At 39.9% G+C, this 26,067-nt stretch overlaps 1 protein-coding gene across 18 annotated transcripts in view; it reads left to right on the top strand.

The window, feature by feature from the left end:
- Nucleotides 1–26,067, top strand: part of RIMS1 (regulating synaptic membrane exocytosis 1) — a 545,320-nt gene that overhangs the window by 492,829 nt on the left and 26,424 nt on the right. For all 18 annotated transcript variants that reach the window (XR_012751649.1, XM_075340212.1, XM_075340216.1 and 15 more), the window contains 2 exons: nt 11,462–11,603; nt 17,843–17,955. Coding sequence is in view for 17 of the 18 variants with exons in the window: in XM_075340212.1 (XP_075196327.1) it covers nt 11,462–11,603; nt 17,843–17,955 (255 nt within the window). In the remaining variant the exon portion in view is untranslated. The remainder of the gene's footprint in view (nt 1–11,461; nt 11,604–17,842; nt 17,956–26,067) is intronic.

The raw sequence follows: 26,067 nt of genomic DNA, 5'->3' as shown, positions 1-26,067 counted from the left end.
AATGTATCACTTAGTATACAGGGTGCAGCAGTGGTGGTACAATTAAAGTTTTCTCTGCTGTAGATGTATGTACCAGTGCTCAAAAAAGGAACTTCGCCCACACCACTGATTAGCAGCTTTCTATGTTTGTTTTATATTGACAGTAACTGTGCTAGAGTCGTGGTAGGAGCAGGAGGCTAGTTCTGCAGTTATAATCTCTTGCTGATAAAACACTTATTGTATGAAAACAACAGTGGACAGCATAATAAGTAAAGCTGGGTTCACATACAACGACAATGACGTCGCTGTTACGTCACCATTTCCTGTGACGTAACAGCGACCATAGATGATCGCTAGTAAGCTGTCAAACATGTAATTTTAAGCAGCGACGGAGCAGCGATCATAGCGACCTCGACGGTCGTTGTGCGGTGTCACACGCATCGCTGTGCGACGACTCAGACCTTGATAGAGGCATGGTGTTTACCCCTAGACATGTTTTGTGTTGCCTTTTTTCACGCCCCTTTATTCCGATTGGTGGTCACTACAGCGGCGCCTGATTGGGTGACCGTGCCAAACAAAGGAAGACGCAGTAGTGCTTTTATTCATTCTATTTCATTTTATTCAGATCCACAAACAACGACACACTAGCGACACCAGACAGAGAATCTACTACGTGGAACAAAGAATGGAACTTAAAGAATGAAAGCACTGTAACGCCTTCGGCAAGGTACCCAATCGGAACGCTGTTGTAACCACCAATCGGAGTCGTAGGGGCGTTGCAAAATACACCGCAAAAACACGCCCTTGTCCTGCCTTCAGTCCTACGTCACTGCCTTCAGCGTCATCGCGACCGTCGCTGCTGCGGTGTCAAACACAAGGATGCTGAGCTTATCATCATGCGGCAGCAGGATAGCAGCATTCAAAAAATGACCTGGAACATTCAGGAGCGAGCAGCGATTTCGCAGCAGGGGTCTGATCGTTATGTGTCACACACAGTGACGTCGCTTTTGTGGTCGTTGCTAAGTCACAGAAAATGGCGACTTAGCAGCGATGTCATTGCCGTCGTCTCTGTGTGTGACACCAGCTTAACACATTACTGTAATTAGTTTCTCACTTCCTACCTCATTCAGATTACATAGAAAAAAACCTGCAAACAGATTTCCTTTAAAAGGGATCTTTTGATCTTTGTTGAACATAGGGCATTTTTTAATTGAATGTACATCTAACATTTTAACTAAATAACACCAGGGGCTCTAGCATATTCTTTCAGTGTAGTCTTATTTCCAGACTGAATATTTTTTTTATTTCATTCTCTGTACATTATTATGGTGGCAGTGACAGGGGCACGTGATCGGTGACATGTTATATTGTCAATGGTGTGATCCTGTGTATTCTGCCTCAAGCATTGAAACAGAAGTGTTACCTTTCATTGTTCTCCTGCCTGTGATGATAACATCTACTGTTACTTTATCTCCACACAGCAGGAAAGTGTCAGTGTGACATATAAATTTATATATAGATTCAGATTAAAATTTACAAAAAAATATAAAAACAATAGGTATTTTTTATAACCTGTTCCCTGTGAAAACTATTTTCCCACGTTAGAGTGTCCCCTTTTATTATATTTATCCATCTCATCTGTTAAGCTTTTATGTTGCATATTTTAATTCCTATGGCAATTTCTGGTAAGACAGTATATAAAGAAAAAAATGTCTTTGTGACTGTAAATTCATTTTTCTGTACTTTTTTTTTTTTTTTTTATTATTATTATTATTATACCTTTTATTCAATGGCGCTTTACATGTGAACGTGTCAACGATCAACGATTTTCACCCTATTTGCGATCTTTCGGAGTCACACGTAGGTGTCACACGCAACGACATCGTTAACGATGATGGAAGTGCGTCACGAAAGCCGTGACCCCGACGACATATCGTCAGATAAATTGTAGCATGTAAAGCCTTTATACTGAGAGAAATCATCTGAGATGTCTTCTAATTCCATCTTTTGTCACTTTTTGTGTTTTTCTCAGAAGAGATGGCTTCTTTTTAAATATATATTCTAGAGTCATAATAAATCAGAGTCATATTGGAGCATGTTCTTATGTTTGAACCGCAGTGATGTCACCAGTTAGAAAGTTTAGGCCACGATACTATAAATAATTATTTTCTGAATTTTCCCACAGAATATACTGAAATAATTTATATCTGTGGGAAGTGAAATGTGATAAAGAAATGTCCAAAGGAACTGAATTGCACTGGGGGATAAACATCACTTTTAATGTTCAGAACAAGTCCAGTTTCCAAGTATCCATCAGCGGAGTGTTTAGAGCGCTGAACGTCGCCTGTTGTAACTTGCTGTATTGTTTACAAAAATTGGTAAATTAAGTTTCATCTCGAGCCACTTTCAGAGTGGAGATTAAAGTACAATAACACGCCTGGGAATACTAGTCCTAACCATTAAGAAAGCAACAAATACTGTATCTTTTAAATAATATATTTTAGGTAACATTAAAGGGGGTATCTAGGATTGGATACAATTATGTAACACCTTTCTCCAGAAACAGAACTCCTCTTATATATGGTATGTTTCCAGTGCATTCCGCTATAGTCGGGGTTATCTGAAGTCCCAGAAAAAATCCTTGTGCAATGGTGGGGCTGGTTTTGTTATTAAATTAAAGAACAGACATTTTTTGTCCTGAGCAATCTTTATAAAGGATCTATTTAGTAAAATATTAAAGAGTATTCCAATGTATGAAGACATACAGAAAACCTGGCAGTAATGTTAGCGTACAAAGTGTATTTAATGTATAAAGTACAATTGGGTACTGTAATTTTGTACCTTACTATTGTAGTTATCATATAAAGACATGATATTTCCCTCAACACACATAGTGATCTCAACACAGTTTTAGGCTGTCAAAGTGCCCTCAACACAGTATAAAGCCTCCATAACCCCCAACATAATCCCTTTGTAGTTCTCCCTACTTTGTATAATGCCCTGACAGTGTTCCATAAATATTGAGGACCCTCCAAGTAACTCCAGCATAGTACAATGCCCTGAAAAGTGATGCCACAGACTGTATAGTGCCCCAACAGATCCCCACAGTGTAATGCTACCACAGTACTCCACTCATAGTGTGATGCCACTAGTCAACTCACCCCACAGTATGATGTCACCAATACACCACACAGTATGACACCCACAGCCCTTTCCACACAGTTTAATGACTCCAAAGCCTTTATATACAGTAGTATGGTGCCCTTACACATATGATTTTCCCCCACATTCCCTCAAAGTTTGATTGCCCCATTGCTCTTTTTGCACAGTTGCCTTCTATAGTATCAGCACATGCTCCTGTGAGCAGTATTTAAGAGGAATCTGTCAAAACAGTTTCTGTCCCATAAATTGTATATAAGGTCATGTTGCTCTCTGAATGATATTGTAATCCATACCTTTACTCATATTCAAACGGAGAATAGAGCCACTAAGGCAGAAGCTTGGGAAGTGCATTGACATACCCAGAGCAGTTAAGTCTCATTTGCATATTAATTACCGTAATACAGGGAGCAATAGATTGTATGTGTAAAGCAGGGGTGGGGAACCTCTGGCCCGCAGGCCATATGCGGCCCGCGATTACTTTTTATGGGACCCCTGGACACATTCCCGGGGATTGCAGTACTTGGGCAGCAGCCGGTGTTGTCAGCTGTCGACCCTTTAAATCACAATGTGCAGTGCGCATACAATTAGGTCCTCAGTAAATTGATCAGGGTGCAACAGGGATAGCCGCCGTAGAATGGGGGCGCCATACAATCTAGGGCTATTTTAACCTCCGTTGTCATGCAAGTTGAGGCTTGGGAGAGGCCCATGCCACTTTTTGACTATATTGACTAATATTCTTCTATAAAGTCACTCCCTGTTGTCCCCACTGTTCACCCACCAGTCACAAATTACTCTTGTGTAGCATCTACACACCACTATTTTCTGTATATGGTATGTTTGCTGGGGATTTTAGTACATACAAAATAAATATCATAGTTTTATGAGGTTTTTGTTTTTGATTGTTGTCCTCAGCAAATTGGCCTGTGCCAGCATGCAGAGGACGTACTTTGTGGGTGGGGTAAGCGAGAGATGTGCTGCGCTTCCACCCCACAGAAGAAAAGAGCACAGGTTTACCGGCCTCTCAGTTGTACCTGCCTCCCAATGCTGTGAGCCTCCTGCCTCCCTTCTGTACCTGCCTTCTGGTGCTGTGAGCCTCTTGCCTCATGCTGCTGTGAGCCTCCTGCTGCTGTGAGCCTCCCGGTACTGTGAGCCTCTTGCACCTCACCTCTGTGAGCTTCTTGCCTTCCGTTGCTGTGAGCCTTCTGCCTCCCGGTGGTGTCAGCCTCCTGCTTCCCGCTGCTGTGAGCCTCCTGCCTGTCTCTCGCTATTTGAGCCTCCTGATTCTCACTGCTGTGAGCCTCCTGCTTCCTGCTGCTGTGAGCTTCCTGCCTCCTGCTGCTGTGAGTCCTCCACCCAGTGCTGTGTACCCCCTAATACTGTGGACGCCCATCAGTGCTGTGTGCCAGCACCGAGTGCTGTGTGCCACCCCTCAGTGCTGTGTGCCACCCCTCAGTGCTGACTGTGTCCCCATGGTGATGTCTGTGCTCCCCCAGTCTTGTCAATGTCCCCAAGACCTGTTCGTGCCCCTCTAGTTCTGTCAATGCCACCGCCTGTGCTGTCCGTGCCTGGCAGTATGACCCGTGCCCCCTCAGTGATGTCCGAGCCTCTCCTGTTATGTGTATATGTCCCCAGCCCCTCCTGTGATGTGTATATGTCCCCAGCCCCTTCTGTGATGTATGTGTGTGTGTATATATATATATATATATATATATACACACACATGTCCCCAGACCCTCCTTTGATGTATATATGTCCCTAGCCCCTCCTGTGATGTGTATATATACCCCAGCCCCTCCTGTGATGTATATATATGCCTCCAGCCCCTCCTTCAATGTGTGTGTGTGTGTGTGTGTATGTGTGTGTGTATGTATATATATGTGTATATATATATATATATATATATATATATATATATATATATATATATATATATATATATATATAATATAATGTGTGTATATATATATATATATTATATATATATATATATATGCCTCCAGACCCTCCTGTGATATATATATATATATGCCCCCAGCCCCTCCTATGGTGGATATGTCCCCAGCCCCTCCTGTGATGTATATAGGCCCTCAGCCGCTCCTGTGATGTTTGTGCCTCCAGCATCTCCTATGTGATGTATATGATCTACCAATCAGTTGACTGTGCTCCACAATGAGATAAAGCTGGTAAAACTGTTGTGAGAAGCAACATGATCAATATCACTAAACATCACAGCTGCAACAAAGAGAAGCTGCTCCAGCCACCACAGTAGGGGTGGAGGGATTAGTTAATTAATTGTTTGACTAAATATATTAGGGTAATTTCAAGCTGAGAATTTTTTTGCGGCCCCTGAAGGTTGGTAGAAAATTCTAAATGGCCCCCATCAGAAAAAGGTTCCCCACGATGGATAGCTACACATATTAGTTATCTAAGCGACCTGGAGAAATCATTCAGCAGGTTATTTGGTGTAAAATGTTAACAGTAAAAAAGTATGAATAAAAAAAACTAAACTAAAAATCTTTTTTTTTTCTATACCTGTGTTGTAAAACACAATAAAGCACTGCTAAAAATGATGAAAATGTGTAAAAAAAAAAGTTATAGCTGCTGAAAAGTAGAGGCAAAAATGAAATAAACTGGCTGGATATTAGGACATGAAACTTAAACTTAAGAGTTTGTATGGTTTTGCAAGGAGGAATTGGGAAAAATATTATTGTCTACAGCAAATAAATCTTACAAAAATAGAGTGTCCTGCTGCTTTTCTAATCTGCAGAATGTCAATTCTGTTCATAAAATTATTGCAGATTTTCATTTTCATTCCATTTTTCACCATTTGCAAGGAATTTTTGCCAAATCAGTGCAAAATTCCACATTGTATGGTTTTGGGCTTATGGTATAAATATGTTACTTAGGCTACTTTCACACTTCAGTCTTTTTGCATGAGTCACAATCCAGTTTTTTCCCCATAGACTTGTATCAACGACGGATTGCGGCTGATGGCCTTGCGTTGCATCCGCCGCGTGATGGATCAGTCGTGGAATGACTGACCATCTGGCGGAAGGAACTGACACTATAACGTTTTTTGTAGCGTCAAAAAAACTCACTGTGCAGGATTCCGTCACAATCCGTCAAGAGGTATAATAGTTCTCTACGGCGCTGGATTCCGCCGTAATCCGTCGCACAACGGAATCCAGTGCTGGATTCCATTATTTGCTACTGAGCATGCCTAGTATGTACACAATCACATTGCAAGGCTCCAGATAGGCTGGATAACAATTTTAGCTATGACAACATTTATTCTACCCTTTTCTCTACAAACTGTCACAGATGGCCTATAAAAACACAGTAATTGGTCACCAAAATGTCTGGCACTCCCATTGGGCAGTCCCAAAAACAAACAGATCAAAACGAAAGCACAACGGATGTAACGGACGCGATGGATCAGTTATTTCACAGGATTCCTGTGAACGGAATCCTGTTAACACATCCGTTGTGTTCGTTGACAGCTAAAAAACAACGGATCCGTCTTTCCATCGCAACGACTGACCTGATGGATTTCAAATGACTGAAGTGTGAAAGTAGCCTTAGGGCGGCCAGGCGTGTACTTGGTCCGTGTGTTGTCTGAATGCAAAACTGATTGCAAATTGATAGCACACTGACCGATGTTTGTCAATGTGATAGTTTATTTTACTCTCCCTCGAACCGATGGTACATATGTTAAAAAATCACCATGTACCAGTTTGATTGGTATCCTAGATCAGACTCACCAATTACAAGTCAATGGGTGCTAAAAGGGGTTGCCCACTACTAGGACACCCCCTTCTCATTTCCCAAATTTGCCCCAATTAAAGTAAAAAGTTTATACTCCCCTCCCGTGCACTGTTCCAGAGGTGTCGGCACTCGCTCTCTCCAGAGGCTCACGTGATGTTGTTACATCACGCGAGCTCTGTTCCCAATCACCGCCGTCTTCCCTCTCCCTGCCTTCAGATTTATAAGTAATTAAGTCAGTGAGCGGCCCCAGCTCTAACTTCCTTTTGATTACTTCTACGTCTGAACGTGGGGATAATGAGGCTCTTTAGACATAACAACCACAATGAGCCTTCGGGGCGAGAGTGCCGACACCGCTGTATTTTCACCCAGCAATAGGAGTCAATGAACACAGGATAAAGAGAAAAAAACAGAGCACTCCTGTCTTTTACACATATTAGTGCACTTATTAGTCAAAAACTGTGTGTCCATTATTTCATGCACTCTTTTTAAGACAGCTGCTCTTCTTTAGCATTCTTCCAGGCCTATAAGTGCTGGAATATCTTTCCTGCACTTCCCAGCATGCAGTGTGCCTGTCTTTGTACAATGGCTTGCTTTGAGCTGAAAACCTCTGTTTTGTCTGAATGCAGTTTGACAGATGGGAGAGCAGGGTAGAGCGCTAAAGACGCACTCTGACACCCTGTCATCCATTTTGGCATTTGTACTCCTAGAGAGACATTACTCTTCACAACAAGCTGTGGGCAGTAAGTGGAGTGATTTTTGGCGTGGGTCGTACAACATCATTTTTAGATTGCCTATTTAGCTCGTTATCTAAGTTCTTTGACAATACAGAGAGTATTCAATTCTCTGGTCCGTTCTCAGCAATGATTGGATTGGAATTCAGTCATTTAGTAATACAGGATTTTACAGCGTCCATACCACTTTACTTATTGTTTACTGCTCCACTGATGTTAATATCAACTGTGACTGGCTCTTAATCTTCACAAAGCACATTATGTTCTAAAAACTTATTAAAACTCCTGCAATCTGTTTTCTATCATTGGTGCATTGGAGCGAATGTTATTTTCTAAAAGCCATTCAGCTTACATAAGAGCAATAGAGGTTGTGTGTATATGTACTCACAGGCATTCTCATCTCACTGGAAGCATACCTTCATTTTCAGGTTCATGTACGTTCCTAACAGTTGTACAATGCAAAAGGTTATTATGTATGTATTTAAGTTCCGCAAGTCTGCAAAACTACTGACCTTTTCAAAACTGCTTCAAAGAGTGTAAATGCCAAGATCTACCCTCGTACCTTTAAAAAGCATACCCAGTCAACCGTTCACTCTAAAATGGTGTGGGTTCTTTTCTTCTATAGTTATTTGATTGTGTGAGCAAGAAAACCATTATATATCTCACATTTGTATAATGTTGGGAAACCAGGGGTAGAGTTACAGGGAGTTACAATTCATTTCCACGGCCATGCAGGACCCACCAATACTTTCCTAATGTAATATCTGGTGTTTTCATATTCAACATTTGGCCCATAATGAGCATTACGCAGAGCCTATGAATGCCAGTGAGAGCCAAGGAACAGAATTGGCACAGCATGAGTCATCACCTCCCGTAGATTTCACACTAGGAGAAAATTACCATTACTTAACAGATCAATAACATATCCATAACATGAGTGAAACAAGAAAGTCCGGATTGATGAGCAAATTTTTCTTTATTACTTATAAAAATTTTGTACACGGGAGATCAAGTATTTACATGAAAAATGCTATATTAGTATTTTCATCAATGTGTTTCTGCTGTGTAGCCAACTTTAGTCGTGACTAAGGGTGGCTACACACCAGAAAAACGTTGATGCATACACTATTGTAGCGTTTTTCATGTAAATACTTAATCTCTCGTGTGTAAAGAAGAATTTGTTCATTGAGCCGGAATTTCTCGTTTCACTCATCTTTAACTTAGGCTATGGCTGAGCCTTTGCCCGTGCTCTGAATAGAAAGTGGACAACTGCAATGGTGAGCTGGACTTCTTGTCTATATCCATAACATATCAGATAACATATCCATAACATATCAAATAACATATCCATAACATATCCATAACATATCCATTACATATCAGATAACATAGCCATAACATATCAGGTAACATATCCATAACATCAAATAACATATCCATAACATATTCATAACATATCCATAACATATCCATAACATATCAAATAACATATCAAATAACATATGCATAACATATCAAATAACATATCAAATAACATATCCATAACATATCCATAACATATCCATTACATATCCGATAACATAGCCATAACATATCAGATAACATATCCATAACATATCAGATAACATAGCCATAACATATCAGATAACATATCCATTACATATCAGATAACATAGCCATAACATATCCATTACATATCAAATAACATATCCATAACATATCAGATAACATATCCATTACATATCAGATAACATAGCCATAACATATGAGATAACATAACCATAACATATCCATAACATATCAGATAACATAACCATAACATATCCATAACATATCAGATAACAAATCCATAACATATTCATAACATATCAGATAACATATCTATATCATATAACATATCCATAACATATCAGATAACATATCCATAACATTTTGGATAACATATCCATAACATTTTGGATAACATATCCATAACATATCAGAATACATATAAGATATATCGGATAACCTATCCATAAGATATCCATAACATATCAGATAACATATCCACAACATATCCATAACATATCCGATAACAAATCCATAACATGTCAGATAACATATCCACAACATATCCATAACATATCCGATAACAAATCCATAACATGTCAGATAACATATCCATAATATTTTGGATAACATATCCATAACATATCAGAATACATATCAGATAACATATCGGATAACCTATCCTATCCATAACATACCCATAACATATCCATAACATATCGGATAACATATCAGATAACATATCCATCTCTCTAGAATTGGGGACAGTACTATTGGCTATTCTACTGACTATATTGTTTTGCGCAAGAATTTGGTTAACTTGGCTGAATGCTATAAAGTTGACATTTTTTTGCATAGCTTAGCACGCTTATCTTAATTATATATTTATTTAGGACAGTTTTATCTTAAGATATTCTTCATACTGCCGTACTTGTTACATTTTTAATTGGTGAATATACTGATCATTTTATGGCCATCAGTGCATAGCGACTGTGATGATGTCTTGGACATATGAGGAGGAAACATGTTGCTTAGTTTTCATTATTAAAATAAACAAAGATCTGATAATGATTAAGGAAAATGAAGAGGTCTGATTATACCGTTATTCCCATACAGTTATGCCCCACTTCAGTTTGATAAGTGACAGTCTTTTCAAACAAAATTTAATTTCTTATCTAGAGTAAAGACAAATATAGAAGGGCAAAACTGTCTGAAAGAAAAACTGTATGTTGCCCATAGCAATCAATCACAGAGCAGCTTTCATTGTACTAAACCTGTTCAAGAAATTAAAGCTGACCTCTGATTGGTTGCTATGGGCAACAAAGACAATTTTTCTTTTAGACAGTCTTGATAAATGAGGCCCATAGACTTTATAAGATTTGTTGGGTGGGAGTGCTACTTCTGGACCTCCCATAGGCTATATTTGTCCAGAAATAGGGTGATTTCACTCTAGCAGATAAATATCTCAAAATGAAGAAGACAAATCTTCTCGGATGTTAATTAAAGCACCACTCCAGCAGTTTTGGGCTTTAAATCTAGGGCCCCTGCCCTCAGTATTGTACTCACTCTCTGGCGTTTTCATGTTTCTTCTGCGTCGCTTCAGTCGTTCGGCGCCATCTTGTGCCTGTAACTTCTGACTGGCTTGAAGTCAAAGGCTATGTCACAAGCCCTTAATACAACTCTATGAGAGCCAGAATGCGACTGTTATAGACTTGTATTGACAGACAGAGGTTCAGTGAACCATATGGACAAAGCTCTCATTTAATACTATTCTGAGGGTAGATAAAATAAATCACAAATTAAAAGTTTCAACTTTACATACTATGTGAATGTCGAATGTCTTCTCTCTTTCCATATAGCAGTAGCCATTGCAAATCTGGTCCAAGTAAAGATGCATGTGTATACAGTGTGTAAAAAATATGGCACTAACTAAATATGCAGAGACAATCTCTTGTATTCAACCAATATTTATATATAAAAAGTCCATTTGGCAAATTAAAAGCTTTTATCTTCAGTTCAACTGAAACTTTAAAGGGGATTTTCCAGGAAAAGAACTCAAATATTTTTGATCCTACTTTTCCAATTCTTCTAATGTCGTTGACCAGTTTTCTGTTCTTCTTAATTGACCTGATGGTGCATTTGAAGTAATATAATAATATATGAAATATTACTATCTATCCTTTGCTTCTGTATTAGTTCAGAGGATTTGGTTAATGGCTCTAATAAGAGAATAATAACTTTGTGTCACTTAACTAAATCTTCATTTATTTCAATAGATTCTGGCAACAAGAAATTCAAAAGTACAATTCAGAGAAGCACAGAGACGGGAATGGCAGCTGAAATGAGGAGTCGTATGGTGCGGCAGCCAAGCCGAGAGTCGACAGATGGAAGTATTAACAGTTACAGCTCTGAGGGAAAGTAAGTACATGGTGGAGGAAGACTGACAACAATATGTCCACCATCACGTCACATTTCCCTTTATCTGCAGTTGTGATACCTGGAGCTCATGAAATGGATTGAGGTCACACAAGATATTCTCTGTGCTGTGTCGCTTACAACGGATGTGAGGTGGAATAGAAAAGCCAAAGTATATTTCAGTATATTCATGTTACTTATAAGATATTTAGGACTCTATATGAGTTGTATTAATGTTTGGAGAACAGTAAAGCTTAGTCGCACCTCCGGACATCTAATATTACATAGTGGTGCAAGCACCGAGTGCTTGTACTGACCCCGATACACCCTGTTGACTGTGATTTGGGTCATCAGAAGCCTTTAAGATGTCAGCACACCGGCTAAAATTTTCCTAGCCGAAGCCGCTTAAAGCATAACCGTCGTTTTAATTTTTATTTGATAAATCAATAATGCACATTAAAATAAGCAACTTTGTAATATATCTTATCAAACAAATTTGCTTCTTTCTCTGCCAGAATTGATCAATCATTATCAAAATTCTCAATTCTGAGGTAAAATCTGTATGTAGTGAAGACTTTCCTTTGCTGAGAGGAGATGGTAATTTTTACTAATGAGATGCTACATAGATAGTAAAGAGAAGAGGGGCGAAGCTCTGCCTCTAGCTCCTCCCTCTGCTTTTAGCTCTTCCCTGCCTCTAGCTCTTCCCTCTGTCTTTAGCTCCTCCCCTGCCTCTAGCTCCTCCCATTACCTTTAGCTCCTCCCTGCCTTTAGCTCTTCCCTCTGCCTTTAGCTTTTCCCCTGCCTCTAGCTCCTCCCTTTGCCTTTACCTCCTCCCTCCATCATACAATCTCATAATTGCAATCTGCCATCTCCTCTCAGTAATGGGAATCTTCACTGAATACAGATTTTACATCAGAATTGAGAATTTTGATAATGACTGATAAATTCTGGCAAAGAAAGAAGGAGATTTCTCTGATAAGATACATTACAAAGTTGCTTATTTTTTATGTGTATTATTGATTTATGGAATAAAAATTAAAACTATGGTTATACTTTAACCCCTTCACACCCGGTCGATTTTCCATTTTTGTACTTTTGTTTTTTTCTCCCCTTTTTCTAAGAGCCTTTATTTTTTATTTTTCCATATAGCTATATGAGGGCTTTTTTTTTTTTTTGCTGGACAAGTTTTACTTTGTTTACGACACCATTCATTCTGACTCCTATAGCGTACTGGAAAACGGGGAAAAAAATTCAAGTCTGGTGAAATTGCTGACCTGATGTTTTTATTGATACTATTTTGGGATAGACGTGATGTTATGATCACCTCTTATTGTATTTTATTGCAATGTTGTGGCAACCCAAAAAATGTAATTCTGACATTTTGATTTTTTTTTGCATCTATCCCAAAATGGCATTATTAAGAACGTCAGCTCAGGGCACAATAGATCAATAGGTCATCAAACAGCCTCAGACTCCGAAAAATGAGAAAGTTATGGGTCTCGAAAAATGGCAATAAAACCTATATTTTAATTTTTTTTTTTACAAATTTCAGAAATTTTTTTCACGACATAAATAAAAAATATATATTTTTTTTACATGTTTGGTATCTGCGTACTAACACTGACCTGCAGAATCCTATTTCTAGATCAGTTTTATCACATAGTGACCAGGGTAAATAAAAAAAAAAAAATTGCACTTTTTTTTTTCAATTTCACCGCACTTGAAATTTATTTTCCCATTTTCTAGTACACTATGTAGCAGAATGAATGGTGTCATTCAAAAGTAGAAGCTTATCTCACAAAAAACTAGCCTTAAGGCCTCTTTACATGCTACGATCTTGCTAGAGATAGCTAGCGTGCGTACCCGCCCCCATCGTTTGTGCATCACGGGCAAATCGATGCCTGTGGCGCACAAAATCGCTCGGACCCGTCCCACTACTTACCTGCCTAGCGACGTCACTGTGACCGGCGAACCGCCTCCTTTCTAAGGGGGCGGTTCGTTCGGCGTCACAGCGACGTCACTAAGCGGCCGCCCAATAGAAGCAGAGGGGCGGAGATGAGTGGGACGTAACATCCCGCCCACCTCCTTACTTCCTTCCTCATTGCCGGCGGCCGCAGGTAAGGTGAGGTTCCTCATTCCTGCGGTGTCACACATAGCGATGTGTGCTGCCGCAGGAACGACAAACAACATCGTACCTGCTGCAGCAATGATTTTTGGGAATAGGGGAGCATGTCAACGATTAACAATTTTGCGACCATTTTCGAACGCACGTAGGTGTCAAACGCAACGACATCGCTAACGCGGACGGATGTGCGTGACAAATTCCGTGACCCCAACCACATCGCTTTAGCAATGTCGCTGCGTGTAAAGCGGCCTTTAATATGGTTATATTACTGAAAAAAAAATTATGGCTCTTTGAAGAAAGGGAGGAAAAACTGAAAAGTGCCAGGTGGTGAAGTGGTTAACTAAAAAAAAGTAAAATAAACCTGAACCTAAGACATCAGTATGTATTAACTTTGATTCAGTCTCAACATTTATGGTACAACACATTTAGGTTGCATTTGTATTCCAAACATCTCTAATTTTAGTTGCAGGATAAACTAAGTAATCCGCATCCATCTGCAATCAGTCCCCTGTAATGCCATTAAGTGTAGAAGAATGCCAAAAAGTCATGACCTACTGAAACTTATCTAGCAATATTTTATACAGTAACACTAGTGGCCTGTTGATTCATGTTGCTTTTCCTATAAAACCTCTAATTGCTTCTGCAATTTCAGGGAAGAGGACCTATTACCGTATTTCTGCTCAGTGTAATCTCTAGTGTATTCTCTTGAATTGTAATGGCAGAGAATGAGAAATTCCCCAAATCTCTGAAGATCAGCAAATACCATGGAATAATACAATTCTTTAATAGTCTTTAATGTGGCTTTAAACTCCAAGAACTTTACTGTGGACTTTATCCTAGTAAAATAATGGTGTGGCACTGTCACGCATAGAGCTTCCTAAGGCTTTGTTCACACGTTGCTTTTTTTTTTTTTTTTGCTGTGTTTATTCCTGCCAAAACCTAATTGGCAGTAAAAGAGCTGCAGCCAAAATGCAGGTTTTGCTGTCTTTTTTGCTGCTTTTTTCAGGATCCCAAAGTTCAGCTTTGCTTCCACCTTGCAAGAATGAGCAATACAAGGTATTAGGCCACCAATACAAGACGTTGAAAAAATCATAACACATTTTCGGAAAAAGGGGCAATTTGATCAAATTATTTAGGAGAAAAGTGTTATGTCTGAAAAAATAGTGACTATTCTGAACAAAAAAAAAAAAGCTGGATTCATGTATGAAAGGCAGCAAATGAAGGTTAAATGTGTTCATGAAAAAATACACAATTGCAAATGTAGTGTAAGTCATTGTTCTACTTAACACACTGTAGGACATTTAGTTGGTTAGGCATTGTTTACTTGGAAGCACCACTCCAGCATTTTTTTATCAGCGCTCCATTGGCACTTTAAATCTAAGTACTCTCATATACTCATTTTCCGGCGGCTTCTCTACTTTTCAGTGCCGCTATAGGTCCTGTGATGCCATCTTGTTCCAGTAACATCTGACTGGACGATAGTCAGACGTTACTGTCATGATGTGACTAAAGGATAGCGAAGGACAGGGGGCTTTTATACTGTCCTTCACGCTATGGGACCCTATGCTATTCCTAACCTCTGGATTGCCCCTGATGGTGAAGATGCTGGAGTCCTGTGTCTTACTAGTCTCCTGACCAGAACTAAACTGTCCCACTCCCTGGGAAGGAAAGGATAGTAGTGTGATAGCAACACAGATAAAGATATACAGGGAAAAACCAAAGCTCAGACACACTGCAAACTCACGGGAACAAACCGTCAGACACTAAGGAGAAAAGCAAGAGAAGTAAGGCAGCAAAAATATTACAACAAGACTTAATACCACAACCGCTCACTGCAATAAGGTACTACAACCACTGGTAAATCTGGATCACAACACCTCACCAGATCAGTATAGAAAATCTATAGATGGCATTAATGGAATAGTCCAGCCAGCATATATATATAGGAGGGGAATGAATGTGACTAGCTCACCAACAGCATATGATCAAAACTAGCCTGTCTATGAACTACAGGTCTGTGAGTCGACGCCTGCCTGCGCTGATCCCAGATGTTAGAGACGTTAGCAGGCAGACTGCCAGAATCTGTAGTCTCCACAGAGCCTGACGCCGCCATAACAGTCGCCGATGTCTGTAAAAATCTCCTTATGACAGTTATGTCACAAGGTCTCAATGGAACTGTATGAGAGCCAGTACGATGAAACACTGGAGCTGCCGGCGGGTCACATGAAACAGTGGGCAGGTGGCAGGTCAGAAATCACAGGAGACCAACCAGAGTGGTGCTAAAAACAAATCAAGAGGACGAAAAGTGAGTATAAGATAGGGGGCAGGGGACTTACATTTAAATCACCACTCCAGCGGTGCAATAAAAAAAAAAATGCTGGAGTGGTGCTTTAACAAATATCACTAATTTAATTAAACTGTACAAATACTAACTTCCATGCTCATGTGAGGACTTGGGAAAATCCTAAATATATTTGGGTATCATATACTGCTGTGCCTGTGTTTCTTTCACCAAAAACATTGCAAAAAGTGATAGTGGCGTTTTTCCTCTGCATTTTGTACCTACTCATCACATTCTATATAGCACTGAGATAATTGACATGGTGCAGTTTTCAAAAACACAGCAGTTTTCCAATTCATGAGATTTCTGAAATCTCATAGCTTTTGCTTGTAGTGTAAAAAGAAGCTTTTAATTTCCTTTTAAAAAAAATCCCACAAAAACGCAATGTGTGAACAGAAGCTTATTATACTACAGAACAGCACTAAGGTCAACTGAAAACAGCTTGAAAATCACAGCTTTGTATATTGTCTTGGACCTTCCTAGCGTAGTAAAAATTCTCAGGTATCATTGGTGGTGGTGCAAGTCAGAACCTAAGTAGTCTGATATTGATTACCTAGCCTACACGCCGCTTTACACGCTGCGACATCGCTAGCATTTGCTGGCGATGTCGAGCGTGATAGCACCCGCCCCCGTCGTACGGCCGATATGTTGTAATCGCTGCAGTAGCGAACATTATCGCTACGGCAGCGTCACACGCACATACCTGCTCTGCGACGTCGCTGTGACCGGCGAACCGCCTCCTTTCTAAGGGGGTGGTTCGTTCAGCGTCACAGCGACGTCACAGCAGCGTCACTGAACCGCCGCCCTATAGAAGTGGAGGGGCGGAGATGAGTGGGACGTAACATCCCGCCCACCTCCTTCCTTCCACATTGCCGTTGGAGGCAGGTAAGGAGATGTTCGTCGTTCCTGCGGTGTCACACATAGCGATGTGTGCTGCCGCAGGAACGACGAACTACATCGTACATGCAGCAGCAACGATAATTGGGAAGAGGGGGGCATGTCACCGATTTGCAATTTTGAACGTTTTTGTGACGATTCAAAATAGCTCATAGGTGTCACACGCAATGACATCGCTAACGCGGCCGGATGTGCGTCACAAATTCTATGACCCCAACGACATGGCTTTAGCGATGTCGTAGCATGTAAAGCAGCCTTTAGAATAGAAAAAATTTCTATTAGCAGGTTCCTGCCCGCCCATAAAAAAAATTGTAATTTTTTTCAGCCCTGGTAGAAGCATTTAGATAGGGACCCAGCAAAAAGTGATACGCCTTGACAGTGGCTGCTGGGTTCACATAAAACTGGCATTTTTTATACCCAATTTTTAAAGTAATGAATGTCCAAATGATTGTACTCACTGTTTGCATGCCAGAGTGCAACTGAATATGTGTCAGCTTAAGAATAGGTCATCAATATATTTATTATTTATGCCAGACCACCCCTGAAATAAGAGCAAATTTCCAGCCCCTTTTGCTGGTGAGTGTTGCATATCTAGGAGCCCTTCTGTCACTGTGAGAAATGTGACAGGAGTGTCTTCTTCATGAGTTGGACTGATAAACTATGTGTCCAGTGTATGCTCTGATTGCTTTTATTAGCCAAACAAACTAATTTTTTGTGCTGATTTGCTAATGCCTTTACGTAAGGCAGTAGAGTCTGATGGCAGATCCACTACAACTTCAGTTACTTTTTTATCAGATTCTATGTATTAAAACTATCCCGGATATAAAGGAATATAAATGTTTCCAACCTGACACAAGATGTATACTTATATTTTTTCAGCCTAATATTCCCAGGAGTAAGATTGGGGGTAGACAGCCAGTTCAGTGACTTCTTGGATGGACTTGGCCCTGCTCAACTTGTTGGTCGACAGACGTTGGCAACACCTGCAATGGGTAAGAATCGTATAAAGAAATTAAAATCAATGAACTGTAACATGTTTAATAATATTTTATGACTTAGTTCAGACTTCCATTAGTTGACCTGGTTCAAATGACTACAGAATTTTAGATGATATATCTGGACCTTCCATATACGCTTTGCACATTTAGATAGCAAGGCACTTGAATTTGACATTAGGTAGTGCTGAAAAATTCAATTTACATCTCCTATACGCATGTGCAGATTTGTACCAAGATTTACCATTGTAAAGTTTAATAAACCTGTCAAAGTTGGTGGGTACACCTCCTCCTAGTACTCCTCATACCTTGGTTGGTGCCGTAATAGAAAACTTTTTAAGTTTTTCTCCAATTTAGACCATTTGGGGCTTAGCTTACACCCAAACTGGAGACAATGTATTTTATAGGAAAAAGATAGTAACATTATAGTTACATGTGAAAAGACAAATTAAAGTGAACCTGACAGTTGCAATATGCACCCAGAAGCACGAGCAGTTCTGGGTGTATATTGCTAATCCCTGCCGAACCGTCCCTGTATACACTGGCATAGATAAAGGGATCTTTAGAAAAGGTATTTCTAAAGATCATTTATGATATGCTAAAGAGCGCAGGGACTAGTTAGAAGGGCATTAGTTCCTGCTCCCATTCGCCCTCTTAGCATGGTAGCACTCCCACAGGGGTGTGCTAACATGCTATTCAATGCAGCATTAATAGTGGTGATGCACGTACCTGTGTTTGCTGTCACTGCTGATCCGAAGTCCCGGCACTTCTGGTCATGCGCACTAGACCTCTCTGAAGCTGGGATGTGTACACCCGACTTCATACTGCGCATGACCGGAAATGCCGGGCATTCAGATGAGCAGTGACAGCGGTCACAGGTACACATGTCACCGCTGGTGATGCTGCATTGAATAGCATGTTCACAGTCGGCATGCTACCATGCTAAGAGGGTGGAATGAGTGCAGGAACTAATGCCCTTGCGACTTCTCCCTGTGCTCATTAGCATATCATAAAGGATCTTTACAAATACTTTTTCTAAAGATCTCTTTATCTATGCTAGTGTATACAGGGACAATTGGGCAGGGATTACTAATATGCATCAAGAACTGCTCGTGGTTCTGGCTACATATTGCACCTGACAGGTTCCCTTTAACGTTTTTGGCATGTGACAGTGTTGTGTTAAAGTCCAACAGCATTATGTCCAATCTCCAAGTGCTTGTCACATATGGGCACTTGGCAGTACTTCACTACATTTGGATCATATCAACCCGTAAAGAAAAACCTGATGACTTTTTTTCTGGCAGCACAAGTACAACTAAACATTAACTGTTTCTTTTTACCAACGAAGAGTCTATTCTGGTCAATCGATGCAACATTTTGATAGACTGTGCACATCGCCTCATATATGAAATAATTTCAGCTTTGAAATATAAAATGTTTAGATTTTAAAGAGCATTTTGAAACATATCTGATCATAATTTTCACTTTTTTAATAATGTGGTGGAAATCTCAGGGGAAATCTACCACTAGAGTTGAGCGAGTACCTAACTATTCATACTCGCTATACTCATAACGAATACTGTCTACTACTCGTGTATTTGTTCCGAATAGCGTGTGCAATGCAAGTCAATGGGAAAAACTCGCAAAGTAACGAGTAACCCGAATGCCATACTATTCGTGTGAATAGCGAATCGTGCGGAATTCGGGTTACTCGTTACATTGCTAGTTTTTCCCCCATTGACTTGCATTGCACCCGCTATTCGGAACGAATATGTGAGTATTAGACAGTACGCGTTCTAAGTATAGCAAGTATGAATAGTTAGGTATTCGTTCAACTCTATCTACCACCTTTTCTCCGCAGAAGTAATCAAGCTTCTGATTATTCTGTATGGAGGACTATGTGGGGCCCATTATTCTGTATGGAGGACTATGTGGGGCCCATTATTCTGTATGGAGGGCTATGTGGAGCCCATTATTCTGTATGGAGGACTATGTGGGGCCCATTATTCTGTATGGAGGACTATGTGGGGCCCATTATTCTGTATGGAGGACTATGTGGGGCCCATTATTCTGTATGGGGGACTATGTGGGGCCCATTATTCTGTATGGAGGACTATGTGGGGCCCATTATTCTGTATGGAGGACTATGTGGGGCCCATTATTCTGTATGGAGGACTATGTGGGGCCCATTATTCTGTATGGAGGACTATGTGGGGCCCATTATTCTGTATGGAGGGCTATGTGCGGCACATTATTCTGTATGGAGGACTATGTGAGGCCCATTATGCTGTATGTAGGAATATGTTGGGCACATGATTCTGTATGGAGAACTATGAGGGGTCCATTATTCTATATGGAGGACTATGTGGGGCCCATAATTCTGTATGGAGGACTATGTGAGGCTCATTATTCTGTATGGAGGGCTATGTGAGGCTCATTATTCTGTATGGAGGGCTATGTGGGGCCCATTATGCTGCATGGATGGAGAACTATGTGTGCTCATTGTTCTGTATGGAGGGCTATGTATGGCCCATTATTCTGTATGGAGGGCTACAGGGGGCACATTATTCTGTAACCAAAAAATGGTAAATTTCTTAAAAAACAAAAAACAGCATATATACACATCCAATGGGCTAGTGTTATTCCAGAAAAAGCTAGCTGAGAGCAGGAGCCTAGCTCACCTGACCTGAGTGATTAATTAGGAAATTAATACCACCAATGGCTATCTATTGTATTAGTATGTCTCCTCTCCATTTTTTCAGGAAAAAAACAACAACTTTTTTTTCCTATTCTTCAATGTTTAAATGGTATCCTGATTTAGGAGTCTCTGAAACAGGTACCTAGAAAACAAAAGATAAATAAGGTCCGTGGAATATTTGTGAGTGGTAGTAATCTGCCACTCAAAAAGAGTAAGTCCTTTGATGTTTTATGTATGATTTTTTGCTTTTTTTTTTCTTCCACTCAGTCAGTATAAGCTTGGTGAGTGTAAGCACTCTTAATAAAAAATGTTGTTGTTTATCTTGCTGATTTATCAGAATGTGATATACAGAGATCTCAAATGAGACCACTGACAGAATCAAGAGAGAAAGCGATCAGTACGTTATCGAAAGTATGCAAATTGCATATAAGTGGTCACAAGAAAATCACCGGGTATCAGTACAATCCTCACAGTTAGTGCATTACACACTGATGAGATCCTGTGTGTTAGTCCCTTGCAAGTTTTATATGTGTTCCGGACCACCACATTAATGGACTGTGAAAAGCTCTGTTTGAGCTTTCTAACACATGTTAAGAAGCTATAGGCTTGTTTTTAACCTCACTGTCCGAAACAAATTTAAATCCATTGAAGGCAAACGAAGACTAAACCAGAACATATAGGGAATGCTGCCAAAGTGAATGTGAAGGATCAGATGGAAAAAAATGAGAAAACTCTGTTATTGAGAAAAAATAACAAGAAATGTAATTTTTTTCTAAAGACAATATAAATATTATTAAACCCAGGGAATTTCTCTATTGCTACTCAGTGTGTAATAAATGTAAACCCTTTTGTTTGCGGGCTTAATATATATTTTCTGATTTGCTCCACTATTCTTGATTACTGGAAACAAAATTGCAAATATTGCAGCAATAAAAATAGACTAATTCTCTTGGAGATTTTGTAACAGTATTATGTGCAGCACGTCCTAGTGCCTGCTCTAATGTATTGTGCTGGCACCATCTACTGTTTATCTAACACACTGGGATCAGCTTAGCTCCTGTTTAAGCAGTGTAAAGAGGACAAGTGACTACTTTTAGGGTGTCCGTATTTCAGGAGTGTTTATATGTTCAGGAATGTGAGACTGCAGTAAACCCTGAAGAGTCCGGATGTTTACAATAAAGATCCGCCATGTAAAATAATACCAGGCAGTATCTATTACAGTTACAAGGCACTTCATAACGAGTATATAGTTATTAATAAAGGTTGATGAGAGCACAAGATCATAATTGTATGTTTACAGAACTCTCTAAATTATTTTAGTAAGCTTGCTGTCATTACACCGTGTGCAGAATTATTAGGCAAGTTGTATTTTAGAGGATTTTTGTATTATTGATCAACAATAGGGATGATCGAATACCTCAAATATTCGGCTTTGCGAATATCCGACAACTAGGTCGCCGCTATGCGAATATTCGATGCGCAATGTAAATCTATGGGAAGCCCGAATAGTTCAGAATAGTTGTTATTCAAGTTTTTCATAGACTTACATTGCGCATCGAATATTCGCGAATAGTCGAATAGCGGCTACCTATTCATCAAATATTCACAAAGCCGAATATTTGAGGTATTCGATCATCCCTAATCAACAACTATATTCTCAATCAACCCAAAAGACTCATAAATATCAAAGTTTAATATTTTTGGAGGTTGGAGTGGGTTTTTTTTAGATTTGGCTATCTTAGGAGGATATCTGTTTGTGCAGGTAACTATTACTGTGCAGAATTATTAGGCAACTTAATAAAAGCCAAATATATTCCAAGCTCACTTGTTTATTTTCACCAGGTAAACCAATATAACTGCACAAAATTTAGAAATGAACATTTCTGATATGCAAAAACAAAACCCCAAAAAATTAGTGACCGATATAGCCACCTTTCTTTATGATGACACTCAACAGCCTACCATGCATAGATTCTGTCAGTTTCTTGATCTGTTTACAATCAACACAGCGTGCAGCAGCCACCACAGCCTCCCAGACACTTTTCCGAGAGGTGTACTGTTTTCCCTCCTTGTAGATCTTACATTTTATGAGGGACCACAGGTTCTCTATGGGGTTCAGATCAGGTGAACAAGGGGACCATGTCATTATTTTTTCATCTTTTAGACCTTTACTGGCCAGCCATGCTGTGGAGTAGTTGGATGCATGTGATGGAACATTGTCCTGCATGAAAATCATGTTTTTCTTGAACGATACTGACTTCTTCCTGTACCACTGCTTGAAGAAGTTATCTTCCAGAAACTGGCAGTAGGTCTGGGAGTTGAGCATTAATCCATCCTCAACCCGAAAAGGTCCCACAAGTTCATCTTTGATGATACCAGCCCATACCAGTACCCTATCTCCACTTTGCTGGCATCTGAGTTGGAGTGGAGCTCTCTGCCCTTTACTGATCCAGCCTCTGACCCATCCATCTGGCCCATCAAGAGTCACTCTCATTTCATCAGTCCATAAAACCTTTGAAAAATCAGTCTTAAGATACTTCTTGGCCCAGTCTTGACGTTTTATCTTATATTTTTTGTTCAAAGGTGGTCGTTTTTCAGCCTTCCTTACCTTGGCCATGTCCCTGAGTATGGCACACCTTGTGCTTTTTCATACTCCAGTAACGTTTCAGCTCTGAAATATGGCCAAACTGGTGGCAAATGGCATCTTGGCAGCTTCACGCTTGATTTTCCTCAATTCATGGGCAGTTATTTTGCGCCTTTTTTGCCCAACATGCTTCTTGCGACCCTGTTGGCTATTTGCCATGAAACACTTGATTGTTTGGTGATCACGTTTCAAAAGTTTGGCAATTTCAAGACTGCTGCATCCCTTTGCAAGATATGTCACAATTTTGGACATTTCAAAGCCCATCAAATCTCTCTTCTGACCCATTTTGCCAAAGGAAAGGAAGTTGCCTAATAATTAAGCACACCTTATATAAGGTGTTGATGTCTCCTCATTACAGAGATACACATCACCTGATTTACTTAATTGTTGTTGTCTCTTAAGCCTATACAGCTTGGGGTAGGACAACATGTATAAAAATTATCATGTGATCAAAATACTCACTTGCCTAATAATTCTGCACACAGTGTATTTAATATACTATGAACATTTGTACTCCCTCAGTAATCCAGTAAACCATATATAGTATAACACAACAAAAAAACGGAGAATTGTGGTTTAAGGGATAACAATAAATATTTTATTAGCTGGCAAATACCATAATATAACACTCATAATTTGCATATGGAGAGCAGGGGTCAAAAAGGGTATCCAGGTATTCAGTATATAGTTAATTAAATCACATTATTGCTACAAGGAAGTACATGTCCACAAAGGATACAGGGAATAAAGTGTCATGTGCAATACAATTACTATTACCACAGAAACAGGGGGATTACATAAACATTGCACACAGTCCCATATAAAGTGCTATGTATATCCTAGTGGATCAGACAAGAGTTTTAGCAGCACATATATAATAAATCAAGTAACAGTCATATGTATACCAGTACCCAGAGGTGGAGGGGATGCACACCAAGCCTAAGAACGCACGTTTCGCGGGTAGCTTTATCAACCAGGCGAGGTAAGAGTATATATAGTATGTATGTGTGTGTGTGTGTATATATATATATATGTGTGTGTATGTGTATATATATAATATATATATATATATATATATATATATATACATATATATACACACATACAGTACAGACCAAAAGTTTGGACACACCTTCTCATCTCCAGAACAACTGTGAAGAGGAGACTTTGTGCAGCAGGCCTTCATGGTAAAATAGCTGCTAGGAAACCACTGCTAAGGACAGGCAACAAGCAGAAGAGACTTGTTTGGGCTAAAGAACACAAGGAATGGACATTAGACCAGTGGAAATCTGTGCTTTGGTCTGATGAGTCCAAATTTGAGATCTTTGGATCCAACCGTGTTTTTGTAGAAAAGGCGAATGGATGGACTCTACATGCCTGGTTCCCACCGTGAAGCATGGAGGAGCAGGTGTGATGGTGTGGGGGTGCTTTGCTAGTTACACTGTTGGGGACTTATTCAAAATTGAAGACATACAGAACCAGCATGCCTACCACAGCATCTAGCAGCGGCGTGCTATTCCATCCGGTTTGCATTTAGTTGGACCATCATTTATTTTTCAACAGGACAATGACCCCAAATACACCTCCAAGCTGTGTAAGGGCTATTTGACTAAGAAGGAGAGTGATGGGGTGCTACGCCAGATGACCTGGTCTCCACAGTCACCAGATCTGAACCCAATCGAGATGGTTTGGAGTGAGCTGGACCGCAAAGTGAAGGCAAAAGGGCCAACAAGTGCTAAGCATCTCTGGGAACTCCTTCAAGACTGTTGGAAGACCATTTCCGGTGACTACCTCTTGAAGCTCATCAAGAGAATGCCAACAGTGTGCAAAGCAGTAATGAAAGCAAAAGGTGGCTACTTTGAAGAACCTAGAATATAAGACATATTTTCAGTTGTTTCACACATTTTCAAGTATTTCATTCCACATGTTTTAATTCATAGTTTTGATGCCTTCAATGGGAATCTACTATTTTCAAAGTCCTGAAAATAAAGAAAACTCTTTGAATGAGAAGGTGTGTCCAAACTTTTGGTCTGCACTGTATATATATATATATATATATATATATATATATATATATATAATTCCTACTTACTATGACACCTCTAAAACAGTTACATTGTGACAATAGAACACTCAGATGTATTCAGTTTTGCGAGGACACTGACCGATGGTGTATCAACATGTTGCCTTTTTCCAAGAGACGTATTAGGTATTTTATTGGCAGCCATTTGTTATTTTACCTTTAAAGGCTGTGGACTCTTTTGCTCTGAAATTTTGTATTTATTTGTTTCCAAATTGCAAACTGAGCAACTTTTTAGCTAGTTTTATTAATAATGTACTATCATTTTTCTGCTGCAGCATCTGTGTACCTCCTTCACATAACTAGTTATCTCACCACTTTTGACATAGATCTGACACTTTAGATAGCTGTAATCCAAATGCTGGTTCAGCCAACATATATTCGTTTTGACCACCTCTTTAGATACCGTCACACATAACGAGATCGCTAGCGAGATCGTAGCTGAGTCACGGTTTCTGTGACGCAGTAGCGATCCCGTTAGCGATCTTGTTATGTGTGACACCTACCAGCGATCAGGCCCCTGCTGTGAGATCTCTAGTCATTGCCGAATGGTCCAGGCCATTTTCTTCAAAGGCGATGTCCTGCTGGGCAGCACACATCGCTGTGTTTGACACTGTGTGACAGGGTCCCAGTGACTGCTAAGATCGTTATACAGGTCGCTACTGTGACCTGTATCGTTCCTGCATC

The sequence above is a fragment of the Anomaloglossus baeobatrachus genome, chromosome 3 (assembly GCF_048569485.1).
Source record: "Anomaloglossus baeobatrachus isolate aAnoBae1 chromosome 3, aAnoBae1.hap1, whole genome shotgun sequence".
Classification (NCBI taxonomy): domain Eukaryota; kingdom Metazoa; phylum Chordata; class Amphibia; order Anura; family Aromobatidae; genus Anomaloglossus; species Anomaloglossus baeobatrachus.
This window is presented reverse-complemented; position numbering and strand designations above follow the sequence as displayed.